Source organism: Salvelinus fontinalis, chromosome 31 (genome assembly GCF_029448725.1).
Source record: "Salvelinus fontinalis isolate EN_2023a chromosome 31, ASM2944872v1, whole genome shotgun sequence".
Classification (NCBI taxonomy): domain Eukaryota; kingdom Metazoa; phylum Chordata; class Actinopteri; order Salmoniformes; family Salmonidae; genus Salvelinus; species Salvelinus fontinalis.
The window spans coordinates 5,195,588-5,219,592 of NC_074695.1; the positions used below are offsets into that span (position 1 = coordinate 5,195,588).

Here is a 24,005-nt window from a genome sequence, read left to right on the forward strand (position 1 = left end):
TCTACTTGTCCTACTGTCTGCTTCTACTTATCCTACTGTCTACTTCTACTTGTCCTACTGTCTACTTCTACTTGTCCTACTGTCTACTTCTACTTGTCCTACTGTCTACTTCTACTTGTCCTACTGTCTACTTCTACTTGTCCTACTGTCTACTTCTACTTGTCCTACTGTCTACTTCTACTTGTCCTACTGTCAACTGCTATACTGTACTTGTCCTACTATCTACTGCTATACTGTACTTGTCCTACTGTCTACAGCTATACTGTACTTGTCCTACTATCTACTGCTATACTGTGACTTGTCCTACTGTCTACTGCTATACTGTCACTTCTCCTACTGTCTACTGCTCTGATGTCACGTGTCCTACTGTCTACTGCTATACTGTCACTTCTCCTACTGTCTACTGCTCTGATGTCACGTGTCCTACTGTCTACTGCTATACTGTCACTTCTCCTACTGTCTACTGCTCTGATGTCACGTGTCCTACTGTCTACAGCTATACTGTCACGTGTCCTACTGTCTACTGCTATACTGTCACTTGTCCTACTGTCTACAGCTATACTGTCACTTGTCCTACTGTCTACAGCTATACTGTGCTGTAACAGGTATCATGTACTGTACTGTAGTAGGTAGTGTGTACTGTACTGTAGTAGGTAGTGTGTACTGTAGTAGGTGGTCTGTACTGTAGTAGGTAGTCTGTACTGTAGTAGGTGGTCTGTACTGTAGTAGGTAGTCTGTACTGTAGTAGGTGGTCTGCACTGTAGTAGGTAGTCTGTACTGTAGTAGGTAGTCTGCACTGTAGTAGGTAGCCTGTACTGTAGTAGGTAATATGTACTGTAGTAGGTAGTCTGTCCTGTAGTAGGTGGTCTGTACTGTAGTAAGTAATGTATACTGTAGTAGGTGGTCTGTACTGTAGTAGGTAATGGGTAGTGTGTACTGTACTGTAGTCTCTCTCTCTCTGTAGTGGGTAGTGTGTACTGTACTGTAGTCTCTCTCTCTCTCTGTAGTGGGTAGTGTATACTGTACTGTAGTATCTCATGCTGTAGTAGGTAGTGTATACTGTAGGAGGTAGTAGGTAGTGTGTACTGTACTGTAGCATCTCATGCTAAGTGAATGTGATGGTCTTCACTCTATTACTTAACCTCTGTGGTCTCCATGGAGACCAAGGATGTTGAGGAGGATTGATCACTGTCAGAGACACGAAGGGGGGGGAGGAGGGGAGGGTTTGAGGTTTGACTGTCAATGAAGGCTAGGAGAGGAAGGATGGGGTAAGAAGTGGACAGAAAATTCAGACAGAGAGAGAGAGATATATAGGATGAAAGGAGGGGTCTGGAGGGATGGATGATACAGAGAGAGAGAGAGTCAGAGAGAGAGAGAGACAGAGAGAGGTAGACAGGTAGACAGACGGACTGGGTGAAGGGACGGAGGATAGCCTGCCCCATCTGACAGGGACATGTAATCTACGCAGTCCACTAATAAACAGCGGTGACCTGTCGTTTGGGTCATAAAGCATTTGATAGAATGAATTGATCTGGGAGATAATGTCTCTATTTCAGGGTTCTCCAACCCTGTTCCTAGAGCTACCCTCCTGTAGGTTTAACTCCAACCCTGTTCCTGGAGAGAGACCCTCCTGTAGGTTTTAACTCCAACCCTGTTCCTGGAGAGAGACCCTCCTGTAGGTTTTAACTCCAACCCTGTTCCTGGAGAGAGACCCTCCTGTAGGTTTTAACTCCAGCCCTGTTCCTGGAGAGATACCCTCCTGTAGGTTTTAACTCCAACCCTGTTCCTGGAGAGATACCCTCCTGTAGGTTTTAACTCCAGCCCTGTTCCTGGAGAGATACCCTCCTGTAGGTTTTAACTCCAACCCTGTTCCTGGAGAGACCCTCCTGTAGGTTTTAACTCCAACCCTGTTCCTGGAGAGAGACCCTCCTGTAGGTTTTAACTCCAGCCCTGTTCCTGGAGAGAGACCCTCCTGTAGGTTTTAACTCCAACCCTGTTCCTGGAGAGATACCCTCCTGTAGGTTTTAACTCCAACCTTGTTCCTGGAGAGATACCCTCCTGTAGGTTTTAACTCCAGCCCTGTTCCTGGAGAGATACCCTCCTGTAGGTTTTAACTCCAACCCTGTTCCTGGAGATACCCTCCTGTAGGTTTTAACTCCAACCCTGTTCCTGGAGAGCTACCCTCCTGTAGGTTTTAACTGCAACCCTGTTCCTGGAGAGCTACCCTCCTGTAGGTTTTAACTCCAACCCTGTTCCTGGAGAGACCCTCCTGTAGGTTTTAACTCCAACCCTGTTCCTGGAGAGATACCCTCCTGTAGGTTTTAACTCCAACCCTGTTCCTAGAGCTACCCTCCTGTAGGTTTTAACTCCAACCCTGTTCCTGGAGAGAAACCCTCCTGTAGGTTTTAACTCCAACCCTGTTCCTGGAGAGACCCTCCTGTAGGTTTTAACTCCAACCTTGTTCCTGGAGAGATACCCTCCTGTAGGTTTTAACTCCAACCCTGTTCCTGGAGAGAGACCCTCCTGTAGGTTTTAACTCCAACCCTGTTCCTGGAGAGATACCCTCCTGTAGGTTTTAACTCCAACCCTGTTCCTGGAGAGATACCCTCCTGTAGGTTTTAACTCCAACCCTGTTCCTGGAGAGAAACCCTCCTGTAGGTTTTAACTCCAACCCTGTTCCTGGAGAGAGACCCTCCTGTAGGTTTTAACTCCAACCCTGTTCCTGGAGAGATACCCTCCTGTAGGTTTTAACTCCAACCCTGTTCCTGGAGAGAAACCCTCCTGTAGGTTTTAACTCCAACCCTGTTCCTGGAGAGCTACCCTCCTGTAGGTTTTAACTCCAACCCTGTTCCTGGAGAGAGACCCTCCTGTAGGTTTAAACTCCAACCCTGTTCCTGGAGAGACCCTCCTGTAGGTTTTAACTCGAACCCTGTTCCTGGAGAGATACCCTCCTGTAGGTTCTAACTCCAACCCTGTTCCTGGAGAGCTACCCTCCTGTAGGTTTTAATTCCAACCCTGTTCCTGGAGAGCTACCCTCCTGTAGGTTTTAACTCCAACCCTGTTCCTGGAGAGAGACCCTCCTGTAGGTTTTATCTCCAGCCCTGTTCCTGGAGAGAGACCCTCCTGTAGGTTTTAACTCCAACCCTGTTCCTGGAGAGAGACCCTCCTGTAGGTTTTAACTCCAACCCTGTTCCTGGAGAGAGACCCTCCTGTAGGTTTTATCTCCAGCCCTGTTCCTGGAGAGAGACCCTCCTGTAGGTTTTAACTCCAACCCTGTTCCTGGAGAGAGACCCTCCTGTAGGTTTTATCTCCAACCCTGTTCCTGGAGAGAGACCCTCCTGTAGTTTTTAACTCCAACCCTGTTCCTGGAGAGAGACCCTCCTGTAGTTTTTAACTCCAACCCTGTTCCTGGAGAGAGACCCTCCTGTAGGTTTTAACTCCAACCCTGTTCCTGGAGAGAGACCCTCCTGTAGGTTTAAACTCCAACCCTGTTCCTGGAGAGATACCCTACTGTAGGTTTTAACTCCAACCCTGTTCCTGGAGAGAAACCCTCCTGTAGGTTTTAACTCCAACCCTGTTCCTGGAGAGAGACCCTCCTGTAGGTTTAAACTCCAACCCTGTTCCTGGAGAGATACCCTCCTGTAGGTTTTAACTCCAACCCTGTTCCTGGAGAGAAACCCTCCTGTAGGTTTTAACTCCAACCCTGTTCCTGGAGAGAAACCCTCCTGTAGGTTTTAACCCTGTTCCTGTGTTTAGGCCAACTGTACATGCTGACCAAAGGGACATTGGGTAGAAGGAGGGTATTAGCAAAGGGAAAAGGCTTTGAGAGAAACAAATCAATATCACTCTTTTACACATAGGATGAGGGAGCTGAACATGGTTTAATGTTGTTTTTGATGTTTTGTTCAGTTGTGATTTGGTTCAGTTGTGATTTGGTTCAGTTGCGATTTGGTTCAGTTGCGATTTGGTTCAGTTGCGATTTGGTTCAGTTGCGATTTGGTTCAGTTGTGATTTGGTTCAGTTGCAATTTGGTTCAGTTGCGATTTGGTTCAGTTGCAATTTGGTTCAGTTGCAATTTGGTTCAGTTGCGATTTGGTTCAGTTGCAATTTGGTTCAGTTGTGATAAGATTTAATTACTCTCATGTTTCTGTATGTTCTTTCACCCTGTCCTGTCTCAGTGTGATGACACAGTACAACGGTACATGAAGGGAATAACACACACACACACACACACACACACACACACACACACACACACACACACACACACACACACACACACACACACACACACACACACACACACACACACACACACACACACACACACACACACACACACACACACACACACACACAAATTCAGCCTGCAGCAGTGTGGGGACATAAAGAGGTCACTGTTACCAATGTGACTGTAATCCCTTAAATGGCGCCTTCACAACATCTTTGGGTGTCCTTCACGACAGACAGACAGACAGACAGGCAGGCAGACAGACAGACAGACAGACAGACAGACAGAGCAACAGACAGACAGACAGACAGACAGACAGACAGAGCGACAGACAGACAGACAGACAGAGAAACAGACAGACAGAGAAACAGACAGACAGAGAAACAGACAGACAGACAGACAGACAGCGACAGACAGACAGACAGACAGACAGACAGACAGCGACAGACAGACAGACAGACAGACAGACAGCGACAGACAGACAGACAGACAGACAGACATAGCGACAGACAGACACAGACAGACAGACACAGACAGACAGACAGACAGACAGACCGACAGACAGAGCGACAGACAGACAGACAGACAGACAGACAGACAGACAGACAGACAGACAGACAGACAGACAGACAGACAGAGTGTAATAATTTGTGTGCGCCTGCTTTCTGATCGTGAGGTTATCTAAGTCTTAGGCTAGTCCTCAGAGATACACACAGTGCACGTCAGACCAGGGTGAAGTACTTCACTAATCCTGTATTGTTTATTGCTGACATGTGATAACATACAGTATGTCCTGTCTCTCTCGTGCAGGCTCTACTCTGTGTAAGGACCTGAGGCTTTATCTGAGCAAGTGTTTTACTCCAGGGTCCATGGACAGCCAGCTACAGCAGGTGATCAGGGAGAACCTGTATCTCCGAGCCGTCCCCTGTGAGTAGCAATGTGATAACTATAACTAGACATACATACACCGCTGAGCTGTCCCCACTCACCCCCTCCACACTACACACTCACCCCCTCCAACCCCCTCCACACTACACACACACCCCCTCCAACCCCCTCCACACTACACACTCACCCCCTCCAACCCCTCCACACTACACACTCACCCCCTCCGACCCCTACACACTCACCCCCTCCAACCCCTACACACCACACACTCAACCCCTCCGACCCCTACACACTCACCCCCTCCAACCCCTACACACACACCCCCTCCAACCCCTACACACACACCCCCTCCAACCCCTCCACACTACACACTCACCCCCTCCCACCCCTACACACTCACCCCCTCCAACCCCCTCCAACCCCTCCACACTACACACTCACCCCCTCCAACCCCTACACACACACCCCCTCCAACCCCTACACACACACCCCCTCCAACCCCTCCACACTACACACACACCCCCTCCAACCCCTACACACACACCCCCTCCAACCCCTCCACACTACACACACACCCCCTCCAACCACTCCACACTACACACACACCCCCTCCAACCCCTACACACACACCCCCTCCAACCCCTACACACACACCCCCTCCAACCCCTCCACACTACACACTCACCCCCTCCAACCCCTACACACACACCCCCTCCAACCCCTACACACACACCCCCTCCAACCCCTCCACACTACACACACACACCCTCCAACCCCTACACACACACCCCCTCCAACCCCTCCACCCTACACACACACCCCCTCCAACCACTCCACACTACACACACACCCCCTCCAACCCCTACACACACACCCCCTCCAACCCCTCCACACTACACACACACCCCCTCCAACCCCTACACACTACACACACACCCCCTCCAACCCCTCCACACTACACACTCACCCCCTCCAACCCCTCCACACTACACACTCACCCCCTCCAAACCCTCCACACTACACACACACCCCCTCCAACCACTCCACACTACACACACACCCCCTCCAACCCCTACACACTACACACACACCCTCCAACCCCTACACACACACCCCCTCCAACCCCTCCACACTACACACACACCCCCTCCAACCCCTACACACTACACACACACCCCCTCCAACCCCTCCACACTACACACACACCCCCTCCAACCCCTCCACACTACACACACACCCCCTCCAACCCCTACACACTACACACTCACCCCCTCCAACACCTACACATTACACACACACACCCTCCAACCCCTCCACACTACACAAACACCCCCTCCAACCCCTCCAACCCCTCCACACTCACCCCCTCAAACCCCTCCACACTACACACACACCCCCTCCAACCCCTACACACTACACACCCCCCCCTCCAACCCCTACACACTACACCCCCTCCAACCCCTCCACACTACACACTCACCCCCTCCAACCCCTACACACTACACACTCACCCCCTCCAACCCCTCCACCCTACACACTCACCCCCTCCAACCCCTCCACACTACACACACACCCCCTCCAACCCCTACACACTACACACTCACCCCCTCCAACCCCTCCACCCTACACACTCACCCCCTCCAACCCCTACACACTACACACTCACCCCCTCAAACCCCTCCACACTACACACACACCCCCTCCAACCCCTACACACTACACCCCCCCCCTCCAACCCCTACACACTACACCCCCTCCAACCCCTCCACACTACACACTCACCCCCTCCAACCCCTACACACTACACACTCACCCCCTCCAACCCCTCCACCCTACACACTCACCCCCTCCAACCCCTCCACACTACACACACACCCCCTCCAACCCCTACACACTACACACTCACCCCCTCCAACCCCTCCACACTACACACACACCCCCTCCAACCCCTCCACACTACACACTCACCCCCTCCAACCACTACACACACACCCCCTCCAACCACTACACACTCACCCCCTCCAACCCCTACACACTACACACACACCCCCTCCAACCCCTCCACACTACACACACACACCCTCCAACCCCTACACACACACCCCCTCCAACCCCTCCACACTACACACACACCCCCTCCAACACCTACACACACACCCCCTCCAACCCCTCCACACTACACACTCACCCCCTCCAACCCCTACACACTACACACACACCCCCTCCAACCACTACACACACACCCCCTCCAACCCCTCCACACTACACACACACCCCCTCCAACCACTACACACTACACACACACCCCCTCCAACCCCTCCACACTACACACTCACCCCCTCCAACCCCTCCACACTACACACACACCCCCTCCAACCCCTCCAACCCCTCCAACCACTACACACTACACACTCACCCCCTCCAACCACTACACACTACACACACACCCCCTCCAACCACTACACACTACACACTCACCCCCTCCAACCCCTCCACACTACACACACACCCCCTCCAACCCCTACACACTACACACACACCCCCTCCAACCCCTCCAACCCCTCCACACTCACCCCCTCCAACCCCTCCACACTACACACACACCCCCTCCAACCCCTACACACTACACACACACCCCCTCCAACCCCTACACACTACACCCCCTCCAACCCCTCCACACTACACACTCACCCCCTCCAACCCCTACACACTACACACTCACCCCCTCCAACCCCTACACACTACACACTCACCCCCTCCAACCCCTCCAACCTACACACTCACCCCCTCCAACCACTCCACACTACACACTCACCCCCTCCAACCCCTCCACATTACACACACACCCCCTCTAACCCCTCCACACTACACACTCACCCCCTCCAACCACTACACACACACCCCCTCCAACCACTACACACTCACCCCCTCCAACCCCTACACACTACACACACACCCCCTCCAACCCCTCCACACTACACACACACCCCCTCCAACCCCTACACACACACCCCCTCCAACCACTACACACTACACACACACCCCCTCCAACCCCCTCCACACTACACACACACCCCCTCCAACCCTACACACTACACACTCACCCCCTCCAACCCCTACACACTACACACACACCCCATCCAACCCCTACACACTACACACTCACCCCCTCCAACCCCTACACACTACACACACACCCCCTCCAACCACTACACACTCACCCCCTCCAACCCCTACACACTACACACACACCCCCTCCAACCCCTCCACACTACACACACACCCCCTCCAACCCCTACACACACACCCCCTCCAACCACTACACACTACACACACACCCCCTCCAACCCCCTCCACACTACACACACACCCCCTCCAACCCCTACACACTACACACTCACCCCCTCCAACCCCTACACACTACACACACACCCCATCCAACCCCTACACACTACACACTCACCCCCTCCAACCCCTACACACTACACACTCACCCCCTCCAACCACTACACACTACACACACACCCCCTCCAACCCCCTCCACACTACACACACACCCCCTCCAACCCCTACACACTACACACTCACCCCCTCCAACCCCTACACACTACACACACACCCCATCCAACCCCTACACACTACACACACACCCCCTCCAACCCCTCCACACTACACACACACCCCCTCCAACCCCTACACACACACCCCCTCCAACCCCTCCACACTACACACTCACCCCCTCCAACCCCTACACACTACACACACACCCCCTCCAACCACTACACACACACCCCCTCCAACCCCTCCACACTACACACACACCCCCTCCAACCCCTACACACTGCACACTCACCCCCTCCAACCCCTCCACACTACACACACACCCCCTCCAACCCCTCCACACTACACACATACCCCCTCCAACCCCTACACACTACACACTCACCCCCTCCAACCACTACACACTACACACACACCCCCTCCAACCCCTCCACACTACACACTCACCCCCTCCAACCCCTACACACTACACACTCACCCCCTCCAACCACTACACACTACACACTCACCCCCTCCAACCCCTACACACTCACCCCCTCCAACCACTACACACACACCCCCTCCAACCCCTACACACTCACCCCCTCCAACCCCTACACACTCACCCCCTCCAACCCCTACACACTCACCCCCTCCAACCCCTACACACTCACCCCCTCCAACCCCTACACACTCACCCCCTCCAACCCCTACACACTACACACACACCCCCTCCAACCCCTACACACTACACACTCACCCCCTCCAACCCCTACACACTACACACTCACCCCCTCCAACCCCTACACACTACACACTCACCCCCTCCAACCCCTCCACACTACATACACACCCCCTCCAACCCCTACACACTACACACTCACCCCCTCCAACCACTACACACTACACACACACCCCCTCCAACCCCCTCCACACTACACACACACCCCCTCCAACCACTACACACTCACCCCCTCCAACCACTACACACTACACACACACCCCCTCCAACCCCTCCACACTACACACTCACCCCCTCCAACCCCTACACACTCACCCCCTCCAACCCCTACACACACACCCCCTCCAACCACTACACACACACCCCCTCCAACCCCTCCACACTACACACACACCCCCTCCAACCCCTCCACACTACACACACACCCCCTCCAACCCCTACACACTACACACTCACCCCCTCCAACCCCTACACACTACACACACACCCCATCCAACCCCTACACACTACACACTCACCCCCTCCAACCCCTACACACTACACACTCACCCCCTCCAACCACTACACACTACACACACACCCCCTCCAACCCCCTCCACACTACACACACACCCCCTCCAACCCCTACACACTACACACTCACCCCCTCCAACCCCTACACACTACACACACACCCCATCCAACCCCTACACACTACACACACACCCCCTCCAACCCCTCCACACTACACACACACCCCCTCCAACCCCTACACACACACCCCCTCCAACCCCTCCACACTACACACTCACCCCCTCCAACCCCTACACACTACACACACACCCCCTCCAACCACTACACACACACCCCCTCCAACCCCTCCACACTACACACACACCCCCTCCAACCCCTACACACTGCACACTCACCCCCTCCAACCCCTCCACACTACACACACACCCCCTCCAACCCCTCCACACTACACACATACCCCCTCCAACCCCTACACACTACACACTCACCCCCTCCAACCACTACACACTACACACACACCCCCTCCAACCCCTCCACACTACACACTCACCCCCTCCAACCCCTACACACTACACACTCACCCCCTCCAACCACTACACACTACACACTCACCCCCTCCAACCCCTACACACTCACCCCCTCCAACCACTACACACACACCCCCTCCAACCCCTACACACTCACCCCCTCCAACCCCTACACACTCACCCCCTCCAACCCCTACACACTCACCCCCTCCAACCCCTACACACTCACCCCCTCCAACCCCTACACACTCACCCCCTCCAACCCCTACACACTACACACACACCCCCTCCAACCCCTACACACTACACACTCACCCCCTCCAACCCCTACACACTACACACTCACCCCCTCCAACCCCTACACACTACACACTCACCCCCTCCAACCCCTCCACACTACATACACACCCCCTCCAACCCCTACACACTACACACTCACCCCCTCCAACCACTACACACTACACACACACCCCCTCCAACCCCCTCCACACTACACACACACCCCCTCCAACCACTACACACTCACCCCCTCCAACCACTACACACTACACACACACCACCCTCCACACTACACACTCACCACCACACACTCACCCCCTCCAACCCCTACACACACACCCCCTCCAACCACTACACACACACCCCCTCCAACCCCTCCACACTACACACACACCCCCTCCAACCCCTACACACTACACACACACCCCCTCCAACCCCTCCACACTACACACTCACCCCCTCCAACCCCTCCACACTACACACACAACCCCTCCAACCACTCCACACTACACACACACCCCCTCCAACCCCTACACACACACCCCCTCCAACCACTACACACTACACACTCACCCCCTCCAACCCCTACACACACACCCCCTCCAACCCCTCCACACTACACACTCACCCCCTCCAACCACTACACACACACCCCCTCCAACCCCTACACACTACACACTCACCCCCTCCAACCACTACACACTACACACACACCCCCTCCAACCCCCTCCACACTACACACACACCCCCTCCAACCCCTACACACTACACACTCACCCCCTCCAACCACTACACACTACACACACACCCCCTCCAACCCCTCCACACTACACACTCACCCCCTCCAACCCCTACACACTACACACTCACCCCCTCCAACCACTACACACTACACACTCACCCCCTCCAACCCCTACACACTCACCCCCTCCAACCACTACACACACACCCCCTCCAACCCCTACACACTCACCCCCTCCAACCCCTACACACTCACCCCCTCCAACCCCTACACACTCACCCCCTCCAACCCCTACACACTCACCCCCTCCAACCCCTACACACTCACCGCCTCCAACCCCTACACACTACACACACACCCCCTCCAACCCCTACACACTACACACTCACCCCCTCCAACCCCTACACACTACACACTCACCCCCTCCAACCCCTACACACTACACACTCACCCCCTCCAACCCCTCCACACTACATACACACCCCCTCCAACCCCTACACACTACACACTCACCCCCTCCAACCACTACACACTACACACACACCCCCTCCAACCCCCTCCACACTACACACACACCCCCTCCAACCACTACACACTCACCCCCTCCAACCACTACACACTACACACACACCCCCTCCAACCCCTCCACACTACACACTCACCCCCTCCAACCCCTACACACTCACCCCCTCCAACCCCTACACACACACCCCCTCCAACCACTACACACACACCCCCTCCAACCCCTCCACACTACACACACACCCCCACCAACCCCTACACACTACACACACACCCCCTCCAACCCCTCCACACTACACACTCACCCCCTCCAACCCCTCCACACTACACACACACCCCCTCCAACCACTCCACACTACACACACACCCCCTCCAACCCCTACACACACACCCCCTCCAACCACTACACACTACACACTCACCCCCTCCAACCCCTACACACACACCCCCTCCAACCCCTCCACACTACACACTCACCCCCTCCAACCACTACACACACACCCCCTCCAACCACTACACACTACACACTCACCCCCTAAACACTACAAACTCACCCCCTCCAACCCCTACACACTCACCCCCTCCAACCCCTACACACTACACACTCACCCCCTACACACTACAAACTCACCTACACACACTACACACTCACCCCCTACACACTACAAACTCACCCCCTACACACTACAAACTCACCCCCTCCAACCCCTACACACTCACCCCCTCCAACCCCTACACACTACACACTCACCCCCTCCAACCCCTCCACACTACATACACACCCCCTCCAACCCCTACACACTACACACTCACCCCCTCCAACCACTACACACTACACACACACCCCCTCCAACCCCCTCCACACTACACACACACCCCCTCCAACCACTACACACTCACCCCCTCCAACCACTACACACTACACACACACCCCCTCCAACCCCTCCACACTACACACTCACCCCCTCCAACCCCTACACACACACCCCCTCCAACCACTACACACTACACACACACCCCCTCCAACCCCCTCCACACTACACACACACCCCCTCCAACCACTACACACTCACCCCCTCCAACCACTACACACTACACACACACCCCCTCCAACCCCTCCACACTACACACTCGCCCCCTCCAACCCCTACACACTACACACACACCCCCTCCAACCACTACACACTACACACTCACCCCCTCCAACCCCTACACACACACCCCCTCGAACCCCTACACACTACACACACACCCCCTCCAACCCCTACACACTACACACACACCCCCTCCAACCCCTCCACACTACACACACACCCCCTCCAACCCCTCCACACTACACACCACCCCCTCCAACCCCTACACACTACACACCACCCCCTCCAACACCTACACACTACACACACACACCCTCCAACCCCTCCACACTACACACACCCCTCACCCCTCCAACCCCTCCACACTCACCCCCCACCCCCACACTACACACACACCCCCTCCAACCCCTACACACTACACACCCCCCCCTCCAACCCCTACACACTACACCCCCTCCAACCCCTCCACACTACACACTCACCCCCTCCACCCCTACACACTACACACTCACCCCCTCCAACCCCACCACCCTACACACTCACCCCCTCCAACCCCTCCACACTACACACACACCCCCTCCAACCCCTACACACTACACACTCACCCCCTCCAACCCCTCCACCCTACACACTCACCCCCTCCAACCCCTACACACTACACACTCACCCCCTCAAACCCCTCCACACTACACACACACCCCCTCCAACCCCTACACACTACACCCCCCACCCCTCCAACCCCTACACACTACACCCCCTCCAACCCCCCACACTACACACTCACCCCCTCCAACCCCTACACACTACACACTCACCCCCTCCAACCCCTCCACCCTACACACTCACCCCCTCCAACCCCTCCACACTACACACACACCCCCTCCAACCCCTACACACTACACACTCACCCCCTCCAACCCCTCCACACTACACACACACCCCCTCCAACCCCTCCACACTACACACTCACCCCCTCCAACCACTACACACACACCCCCTCCAACCACTACACACTCACCCCCTCCAACCCCTACACACTACACACACACCCCCTCCAACCCCTCCACACTACACACACACACCCTCCAACCCCTACACACACACCCCCTCCAACCCCTCCACACTACACACACACCCCCTCCAACCCCTACACACACACCCCCTCCAACCCCTCCACACTACACACTCACCCCCTCCAACCCCTACACACTACACACACACCCCCTCCAACCACTACACACACACCCCCTCCAACCCCTCCACACTACACACACACCCCCTCCAACCACTACACACTACACACACACCCCCTCCAACCCCTCCACACTACACACTCACCCCCTCCAACCCCTCCACACTACACACACACCCCCTCCAACCCCTCCAACCCCTCCAACCACTACACACTACACACTCACCCCCTCCAACCACTACACACTACACACACACCCCCTCCAACCACTACACACTACACACTCACCCCCTCCAACCCCTCCACACTACACACACACCCCCTCCAACCCCTACACACTACACACACACCCCCTCCAACCCCTCCAACCCCTCCACACTCACCCCCTCCAACCCCTCCACACTACACACACACCCCCTCCAACCCCTACACACTACACACACACCCCCTCCAACCCCTACACACTACACCCCCTCCAACCCCTCCACACTACACACTCACCCCCTCCAACCCCTACACACTACACACTCACCCCCTCCAACCCCTACACACTACACACTCACCCCCTCCAACCCCTCCACACCTACACACTCACCCCCTCCAACCCCTCCACACTACACACTCACCCCCTCCAACCCCTCCACACTACACACACACCCCCTCTAACCCCTCCACACTACACACTCACCCCCTCCAACCACTACACACACACCCCCTCCAACCACTACACACTCACCCCCTCCAACCCCTACACACTACACACACACCCCCTCCAACCCCTCCACACTACACACACACCCCCTCCAACCCCTACACACACACCCCCTCCAACCACTACACACTACACACACACCCCCTCCAACCCCCTCCACACTACACACACACCCCCTCCAACCCCTACACACTACACACTCACCCCCTCCAACCCCTACACACTACACACACACCCCATCCAACCCCTACACACTACACACTCACCCCCTCCAATCCTTACACACTACACACACACCCCCTCCAACCACTACACACTCACCCCCTCCAACCCCTACACACTACACACACACCCCCTCCAACCCCTCCACACTACACACACACCCCCTCCAACCCCTACACACACACCCCCTCCAACCACTACACACTACACACACACCCCCTCCAACCCCCTCCACACTACACACACACCCCCTCCAACCCCTACACACTACACACTCACCCCCTCCAACCCCTACACACTACACACACACCCCATCCAACCCCTACACACTACACACTCACCCCCTCCAACCCCTACACACTACACACTCACCCCCTCCAACCACTACACACTACACACACACCCCCTCCAACCCCCTCCACACTACACACACACCCCCTCCAACCCCTACACACTACACACTCACCCCCTCCAACCCCTACACACTACACACACACCCCATCCAACCCCTACACACTACACACACACCCCCTCCAACCCCTCCACACTACACACACACCCCCTCCAACCCCTACACACACACCCCCTCCAACCCCTCCACACTACACACTCACCCCCTCCAACCGCTACACACTACACACACACCCCCTCCAACCACTACACACACACCCCCTCCAACCCCTCCACACTACACACACACCCCCTCCAACCCCTACACACTGCACACTCACCCCCTCCAACCCCTCCACACTACACACACACCCCCTCCAACCCCTCCACACTACACACACACCCCCTCCAACCCCTCCACACTACACACTCACCCCCTCCAACCACTACACACTACACACACACCCCCTCCAACCCCTCCACACTACACACTCACCCCCTCCAACCCCTACACACTACACACTCACCCCCTCCAACCACTACACACTACACACTCACCCCATCCAACCCCTACACACTCACCCCCTCCAACCACTACACACACACCCCCTCCAACCCCTACACACTCATCCCCTCCAACCCCTACACACTCACCCCCTCCAACCCCTACACACTCACCCCCTCCAACCCCTACACACTCACCCCCTCCAACCCCTACACACTCACCCCCTCCAACCCCTACACACTACACACACACCCCCTCCAACCCCTACACACTACACACTCACCCCCTCCAACCCCTACACACTACACACTCACCCCCTCCAACCCCTACACACTACACACTCACCCCCTCCAACCCCTCCACACTACATACACACCCCCTCCAACCCCTACACACTACACACTCACCCCCTCCAACCACTACACACTACACACACACCCCCTCCAACCCCCTCCACACTACACACACACCCCCTCCAACCACTACACACTCACCCCCTCCAACCACTACACACTACACACACACCCCCTCCAACCCCTCCACACTACACACTCACCCCCTCCAACCCCTACACACTCACCCCCTCCAACCCCTACACACACACCCCCTCCAACCACTACACACACACCCCCTCCAACCCCTCCACACTACACACACACCCCCTCCAACCCCTACACACTACACACACACCCCCTCCAACCCCTCCACACTACACACTCACCCCCTCCAACCCCTCCACACTACACAAACACCCCCTCCAACCACTCCACACTACACACACACCCCCTCCAACCCCTACACACACACCCCCTCCAACCACTACACACTACACACTCACCCCCTCCATCCCCTACACACACACCCCCTCCAACCCCTCCACACTACACACTCACCCCCTCCAACCACTACACACACACCCCCTCCAACCACTACACACTACACACCACCCCCTAAACACTACAAACTCACCCCCTCCAACCCCTACACACTCACCCCCTCCAACCCCTACACACTACACACTCACCCCCTACACACTACAAACTCACCTACACACACTACACACTCACCCCCTACACACTACAAACTCACCCCCACACACTACAAACTCACCCCCTCCAACCCCTACACACTCACCCCCTCCAACCCCTACACACTACACACTCACCCCCTCCAACCCCTCCACACTACATACACACCCCCTCCAACCCCTACACACTACACACCACCCCCTCCAACCACTACACACTACACACACACCCCCTCCAACCCCCTCCACACTACACACACAACCCCTCCAACCACTACACACTCACCCCCTCCAACCACTACACACTACACACACACCCCCTCCAACCCCTCCACACTACACACTCACCCCCTCCAACCCCTACACACTCACCCCCTCCAACCCCTACACACACACCCCCTCCAACCACTACACACTACACACACACCCCCTCCAACCCCCTCCACACTACACACACACCCCCTCCAACCACTACACACTCACCCCCTCCAACCACTACACACTACACACACACCCCCTCCAACCCCTCCACACTACACACTCGCCCCCTCCAACCCCTCCACACTACACACACACCCCCTCCAACCACTCCACACTACACACACACCCCCTCCAACCCCTACACACACACCCCCTCCAACCACTACACACTACACACTCACCCCCTCCAACCCCTACACACACACCCCCTCCAACCCCTCCACACTACACACTCACCCCCTCCAACCACTACACACACACCCCCTCCAACCACTACACACTACACACTCACCCCCTATACACTACAAACTCACCCCCTCCAACCCCTACACACTCACCCCCTCCAACCCCTACACACTACACACTCACCCCCTACACACTACAAACTCACCCCCTACACACTACAAACTCACCCCCTCCAACCCCTACACACTCACCCCCTTTAACCCCTACACCCTACACACTCACCCCCTCCAACCCCTACACACTACACACTCACCCCCTACACACTACAAACTCACCCCCTACACACTACAAACTCACCCCCTCCAACCCCTACACACTCACCCCCTCCAACCCCTACACACTACACACTCACCCCCTCCAACCCCTCCACACTACACACTCACCCCCTCCAACCACTACACACACACCCCCTCCAACCCCTACACACTGCACACACACCCCCTCCAACCCCTACACACTCACCCCCTCCAACCACTACACACTCACCCCCTCCAACCCCTCCACACTACACACTCACCCCCTCCAACCCCTCCACACTACACACTCACCCCCTCCAACCACTACACACACACCCCCTCCAACCCCTACACACTACACACACACCCCCTCCAACCCCTACACACTCACCCCCTCCAACCCCTACACACTACACACACACCCCCTCCAACCCCTACACACTACACACACACCCCCTCCAACCCCTACACACTCACCCCCTCCAACCACTACACACTCACCCCCTCCAACCCCTACACACTCACCCCCTTTAACCCCTACACCCTACACACTCACCCCCTCCAACCCCTACACACTACACACTCACCCCCTACACACTACAAACTCACCCCCTACACACTACACACTCACCCCCTCCAACCACTACACACTCACCCCCTCCAACCCCTCCACACTACACACTCACCCCCTCCAACCCCTACACACTACACACACACCCCCTCCAACCCCTACACACTCACCCCCTCCAACCCCTACACACACACCCCCTCCAACCCCAACACACTACACACACACACCCCCTCCAACCCCTACACACTCACCCCCTCCAACCCCTACACACTACACACTCACCCCCTCCAACCCCTACACACTACACACTCACCCCCTACACACTACAAACTCACCCCCTACACACTACACACTCACCCCCTCCAACCCCTACACACTCACCCCCTCCAACCCCTACACACTCACCCCCTCCAACCCCTCCACACTACACACACACCCCCTCCAACCCCTACACACTACACACTCACCCCCTCCAACCCCTACACACTACACACACACCCCCTCCAACCCCTACACACTACACACACACCCCCTCCAACCCCTACACACTCACCCCCTCCAACCCCTACACACTACACACTCACCCCCTCCAACCCCTCCAACCCCTACACACTCACCCCCTCCAACCCCTACACACACACCCCCTCCAACCCCTACACACTACACACACACACCCCCTCCAACCCCTACACACTCACCCCCTCCAACCCCTACACACTACACACTCACCCCCTCCAACCCCTACACACTACACACTCACCCCCTACACACTACAAACTCACCCCCTACACACTACACACTCACCCCCTCCAACCCCTACACACTCACCCCCTCCAACCCCTACACACTCACCCCCTCCAACCCCTCCACACTACACACACACCCCCTCCAACCCCTACACACTACACACTCACCCCCTCCAACCCCTACACACTACACACACACCCCCTCCACCTATTCCACACCCTCCACCTATTCCACCCCTCCACCTATTCCACCTCCTCCACCTATTCCACCCCTCCACCTATTCCACCTCCTCCACCTATTCCACCTCCTCCACCTATTCCACCTCCTCCACCTATTCCACCTCCTCCACCTATTCCACCCTCCACCTATTCCACCCCTCCACCTATTCCACCCCTCCACCTATTCCACCCCTCCACCTATTCCACCCCTCCACCTATTCCACCCCTCCACCTATTCCACCCCCTCCACCTATTCCACCCTCCACCTATTCCACCTATTCCACCCCCTCCACCTATTCCACCCCCTCCACCTATTCCACCCCTCCACCTATTCCACCCCCTCCACCTATTCCACCCCTCCACCTATTCCACCCCTCCACCTATTCCACCCCTCCACCTATTCCACCCCCTCCACCTATTCCACCCCTCCACCTATTCCACCCCCTCCACCTATTCCACCCCTCCACCTATTCCACCCTCCACCTATTCCACCTATTCCACCTCCTCCACCTATTCCACCCCTCCACCTATTCCACCCCTCCACCTATTCCACCCCTCCACCTATTCCACCCTCCACCTATTCCACCTATTCCACCCCCTCCACCTATTCCACCCCCTCCACCTATTCCACCCCTCCACCTATTCCACCCCTCCACCCATTCCACCACCTCCACACAAACATCAAGTAGTCACACACACACACACATACTCATGCACTTACAGATGTAGGATTTTAATTTGATCACCCTGTTGCAGGATCATGTGTAGTGTGCTGCTTGTATCTTGCTGCCAGGCAGGCGGGTGCTGCTGGTATCTTGCTGGCAGGCAGGCGGGTGCTGCTGGTATCTTGCTGCCAGGCAGGTGCTGCTCTCATTCAAAAACACATCAGGAGAAGAAATAAAGGAAAATAAGTGAACAGTTCAGGCGACTGACCTGTTTCTATAGCAACTGGCGTTAGGCGTCAGGCCAGTAAGTTGATTCATTGTGACAGACTGCTGGTTTTGTGTTTTGGGTCTGCTTCCCAAATGGCAGCCTGCTCCCTATTCCCTGCATAGAGTAGTGTTTTTGATCAGGGTCCTGGTCTTATGTGTAGTGCACTGCAGTATATAGTGATCCATTTGGGATGCAGGTGTGTTCCCTCAACAAAATATTTATCCTCCAGCCTCATGCCTCCATGTCAACCACTATTCTACATGACTAATTTAGAGTTTGGAGGCAATTTGCCGTTCACGTGAAATAACAGAGTATATAACGGCACAGTTGTGTACTGTGAGCTTCGTTATTGATAGATTTTACACCTGACAAAGGCTTTGTTATTGATAGGTTTTACACCTGATAAAGGATTTGTTATTGATAGATTTTACACCTGATAAATGATTTGTTATTGATAGATTTTACACCTGATAAAGGATTTGTTATTGATAGATTTTACTCCTGATAAAGGATTAGTTATTGATAGATTTTACACCTGATAAAGGATTAGTTATTGATAGATTTTACACCTGATAAAGGATTAGTTATTGATAGATTTTACACCTGATAAAGGATTTGTTATTGATAGACTTTACACCTGATAATGGATTAGTTATTGGTGGATTTTACACCTGATAAAGGATTAGTTATTGATAGATTTTACACCTGATAAAGGATTAGTTATTGATAGATTTTACACCTGATAAATGATTTGTTATTGATAGATTTTACACCTTATAAAGGATTTGTAATTGATAGATTTTACTCCTGATAAAGGATTAGTTATTGATAGATTTTACACCTGATAAAGGATTAGTTATTGATAGATTTTACACCTGATAAAGGATTAGTTATTGATAGATTTTACACCTGATAAAGGATTTGTTATTGATAGACTTTACACCTGATAATGGATTAGTTATTGGTGGATTTTACACCTGATAAAGGATTAGTTATTGATAGATTTTACACCTGATAAAGGATTTGTTATTGATAGACTTTACACCTGATAATGGATTAGTTATTGATGGATTTTACACCTGATAAAGGATTAGTTGTTGATGGATTTTACACCTGATAAAGGATTTGTTATTGATAGACTTTACACCTGATAATGGATTTGTTATTGATGGATTTTACACCTGATAAAGGATTAGTTATTGATAGACTTTACACCTGATAAAGGATTTGTTATTGATGGATTTTACACCTGATAAAGGATTAGTTATTGATAGACTTTACACATGATAAAGGATTTGTTATGTGGCGCCGAAGAGGTTGGCGGATGTTTTACCTGCTCCTAACCAATTGAGCTACTTTGTTAGTTTTTTTGCATTGTTTGTAACTTTAAAAAAAATACATATTTTGTACACAATGTTGCTGGTACCATCTCTTATAAACCGAAAATAACTTCTGGACATCAGAACAGCGATTATTCACCACGAAGTGGAAGAATAATTTTTCCTTTAACGAGCCTGACGAGAAGGATATACTGCTTTTTCAGGAACAGGCCCAGATCCCCGTCCTTTGAGTGAAGAAAAGATGGAGGAAAAGAGAACGCAGATCGGGCTGCCTTCTGAGAATCCATAGGCGAGCGAGTCCCACTGCCTTCCGTTCTACTTGCTAACGTCCAATCATTGGAAAATAAAATTCATGACCTACGATTATGATGATCCTTCCAACGGGAAGTTAAAATCTGTAACATCTTATGTTTCACCGAGAAGTGGCTGAACAACGACACGGATAATAAAGAGCTGACTGGGTTTTCCCTGCACCGGCAGAACAGAGAAGCTACGTCTGGTAAGACGAGGGGCGGAGGTGTGTGTCTTTTTTGTCAATAACAGCTGGTGTGCGATGTCTGATATTAAAGAAGTCTTGAGGTATTGCTCTCCTGAGGTAGAGTACCTTATGATAAGCTGTAGACCACACTATCTACCAAGAGAGTTCTCATCTATATTATTCGTAGCCGTCTATTTACCACCACAGACCGATGTTGGCACTAAGACCGCAGTCAACCAACTCTATAAGGCCATAAACAAACAAGAAAATGCTAATCCAGAAGTGGCGCTCCTAGTGGCCTGGGACTTTAATGCAGGCAAACTTAAATCCGTTTTACCTAATTTCTACCTGCATGTTACATGTGCAACCAGAGGAAAAAAAACTCTAGACCACCTTTACTCTGCAAAGCTGTCCCTCGCCCTCAATTTGGCAAATCTGACCATAATTCTATCCTCCTGATTCCTGTTTACAAGCAAAAACTAAAGCAGGAAGTACCAGTGACTCGCTCATATGGAAGTGGTCAGATGACGCGCATGCTACACTACAGGACTGTTTTGCTAGCACAGACTGCAATATGCTCCGGAATTTATCCAACGCCTCCCGGATACGATACCCTAGATATTTTCAACTTCTCCCTGACCGAGTCTGTAATACCTACATGTTTCAAGCAGACCATCATAGTCCATGTGTCCGAGGAAGGGAAGGTAACCTGCTTAAATGATTATCGCCCCGTAGCACTCATATCGGTAGCCATGAAGTGCTTTGAAAGGCTGGTCATGGCTCACATCAACAGCATCATCCCGGATACCCTGGACCCACTCCAATTCGCATACCACCCCAACAGATCCACAGATGACGCAATCTCAATCGCCCTCCACACTGCCCTTTCTCACCTGAACAAAAGGAACACCTACGTGAGAATGCTGTTCATTGACTACAGCTCAGCATTCAACACCATAGTGCCCAAGAAGCTCATCACTAAGCCAAGGACTCTGGGACTAAACACCTCCCTCTGCAACTGGATCCTGGACTTCCTAATGGGCCGCCCCCAGGTGGTGAGGGTAGGCAACAACATATCCGCCATGCTGATCCTCAACACTTTGGCCCCTCAGAGATGAGTGCTCAGTCCCCTCCTGTACTCCCTGTTCACCCACGACTGCGTGGCCAAGCACCACTCCAACACCATCATTAAGTTTACTGACGACACAACGGTGTTAGGCCTGATTACCAACAACGATGAGACAGCCTATAGGGAGGAGGTCATAGAACTGGCAGTGTGGTACCAGGACAACAACCTCTCCCTCAATGTGAGGAAGACAAATGAGATGATCGTGGTCTACAGGAAAAGGAGGGACGAACAGGCCCCCATTAACATCAACGGGGCTGTAGTGGAGCGGGTTGAGAGTTTCAAGTTCCTTGCTGTTGACATCACCAACAAACTATCATGGTCCAAACACACCAAGACAGTCGTGAAGAGGGCACGTCAAAACCTATAACCTATGACGGTTTGTTTTGTCGCAAAACCTTTTTACCCTCAGGAGACTGAAAATATTTGGTATGGGTCCCCAGATTCTCAAAAAGTTCTACAGCTGCACCATTGAGAGCATCCTGACCGGTTGCATCACAGACG

General features: G+C 53.9%; 1 protein-coding gene across 2 annotated transcripts in view; it reads left to right on the forward strand.

Annotated features, from left to right (window-relative positions):
- LOC129829447 (membrane-associated guanylate kinase, WW and PDZ domain-containing protein 1-like) overlaps positions 1-24,005 on the forward strand; it is a 298,033-nt gene that overhangs the window by 94,244 nt on the left and 179,784 nt on the right. For both annotated transcript variants that reach the window (XM_055891146.1, XM_055891145.1), the window contains exon 3: positions 5,042-5,158. In XM_055891146.1, coding sequence (XP_055747121.1) covers positions 5,042-5,158 — 117 coding nt within the window. The remainder of the gene's footprint in view (positions 1-5,041; positions 5,159-24,005) is intronic.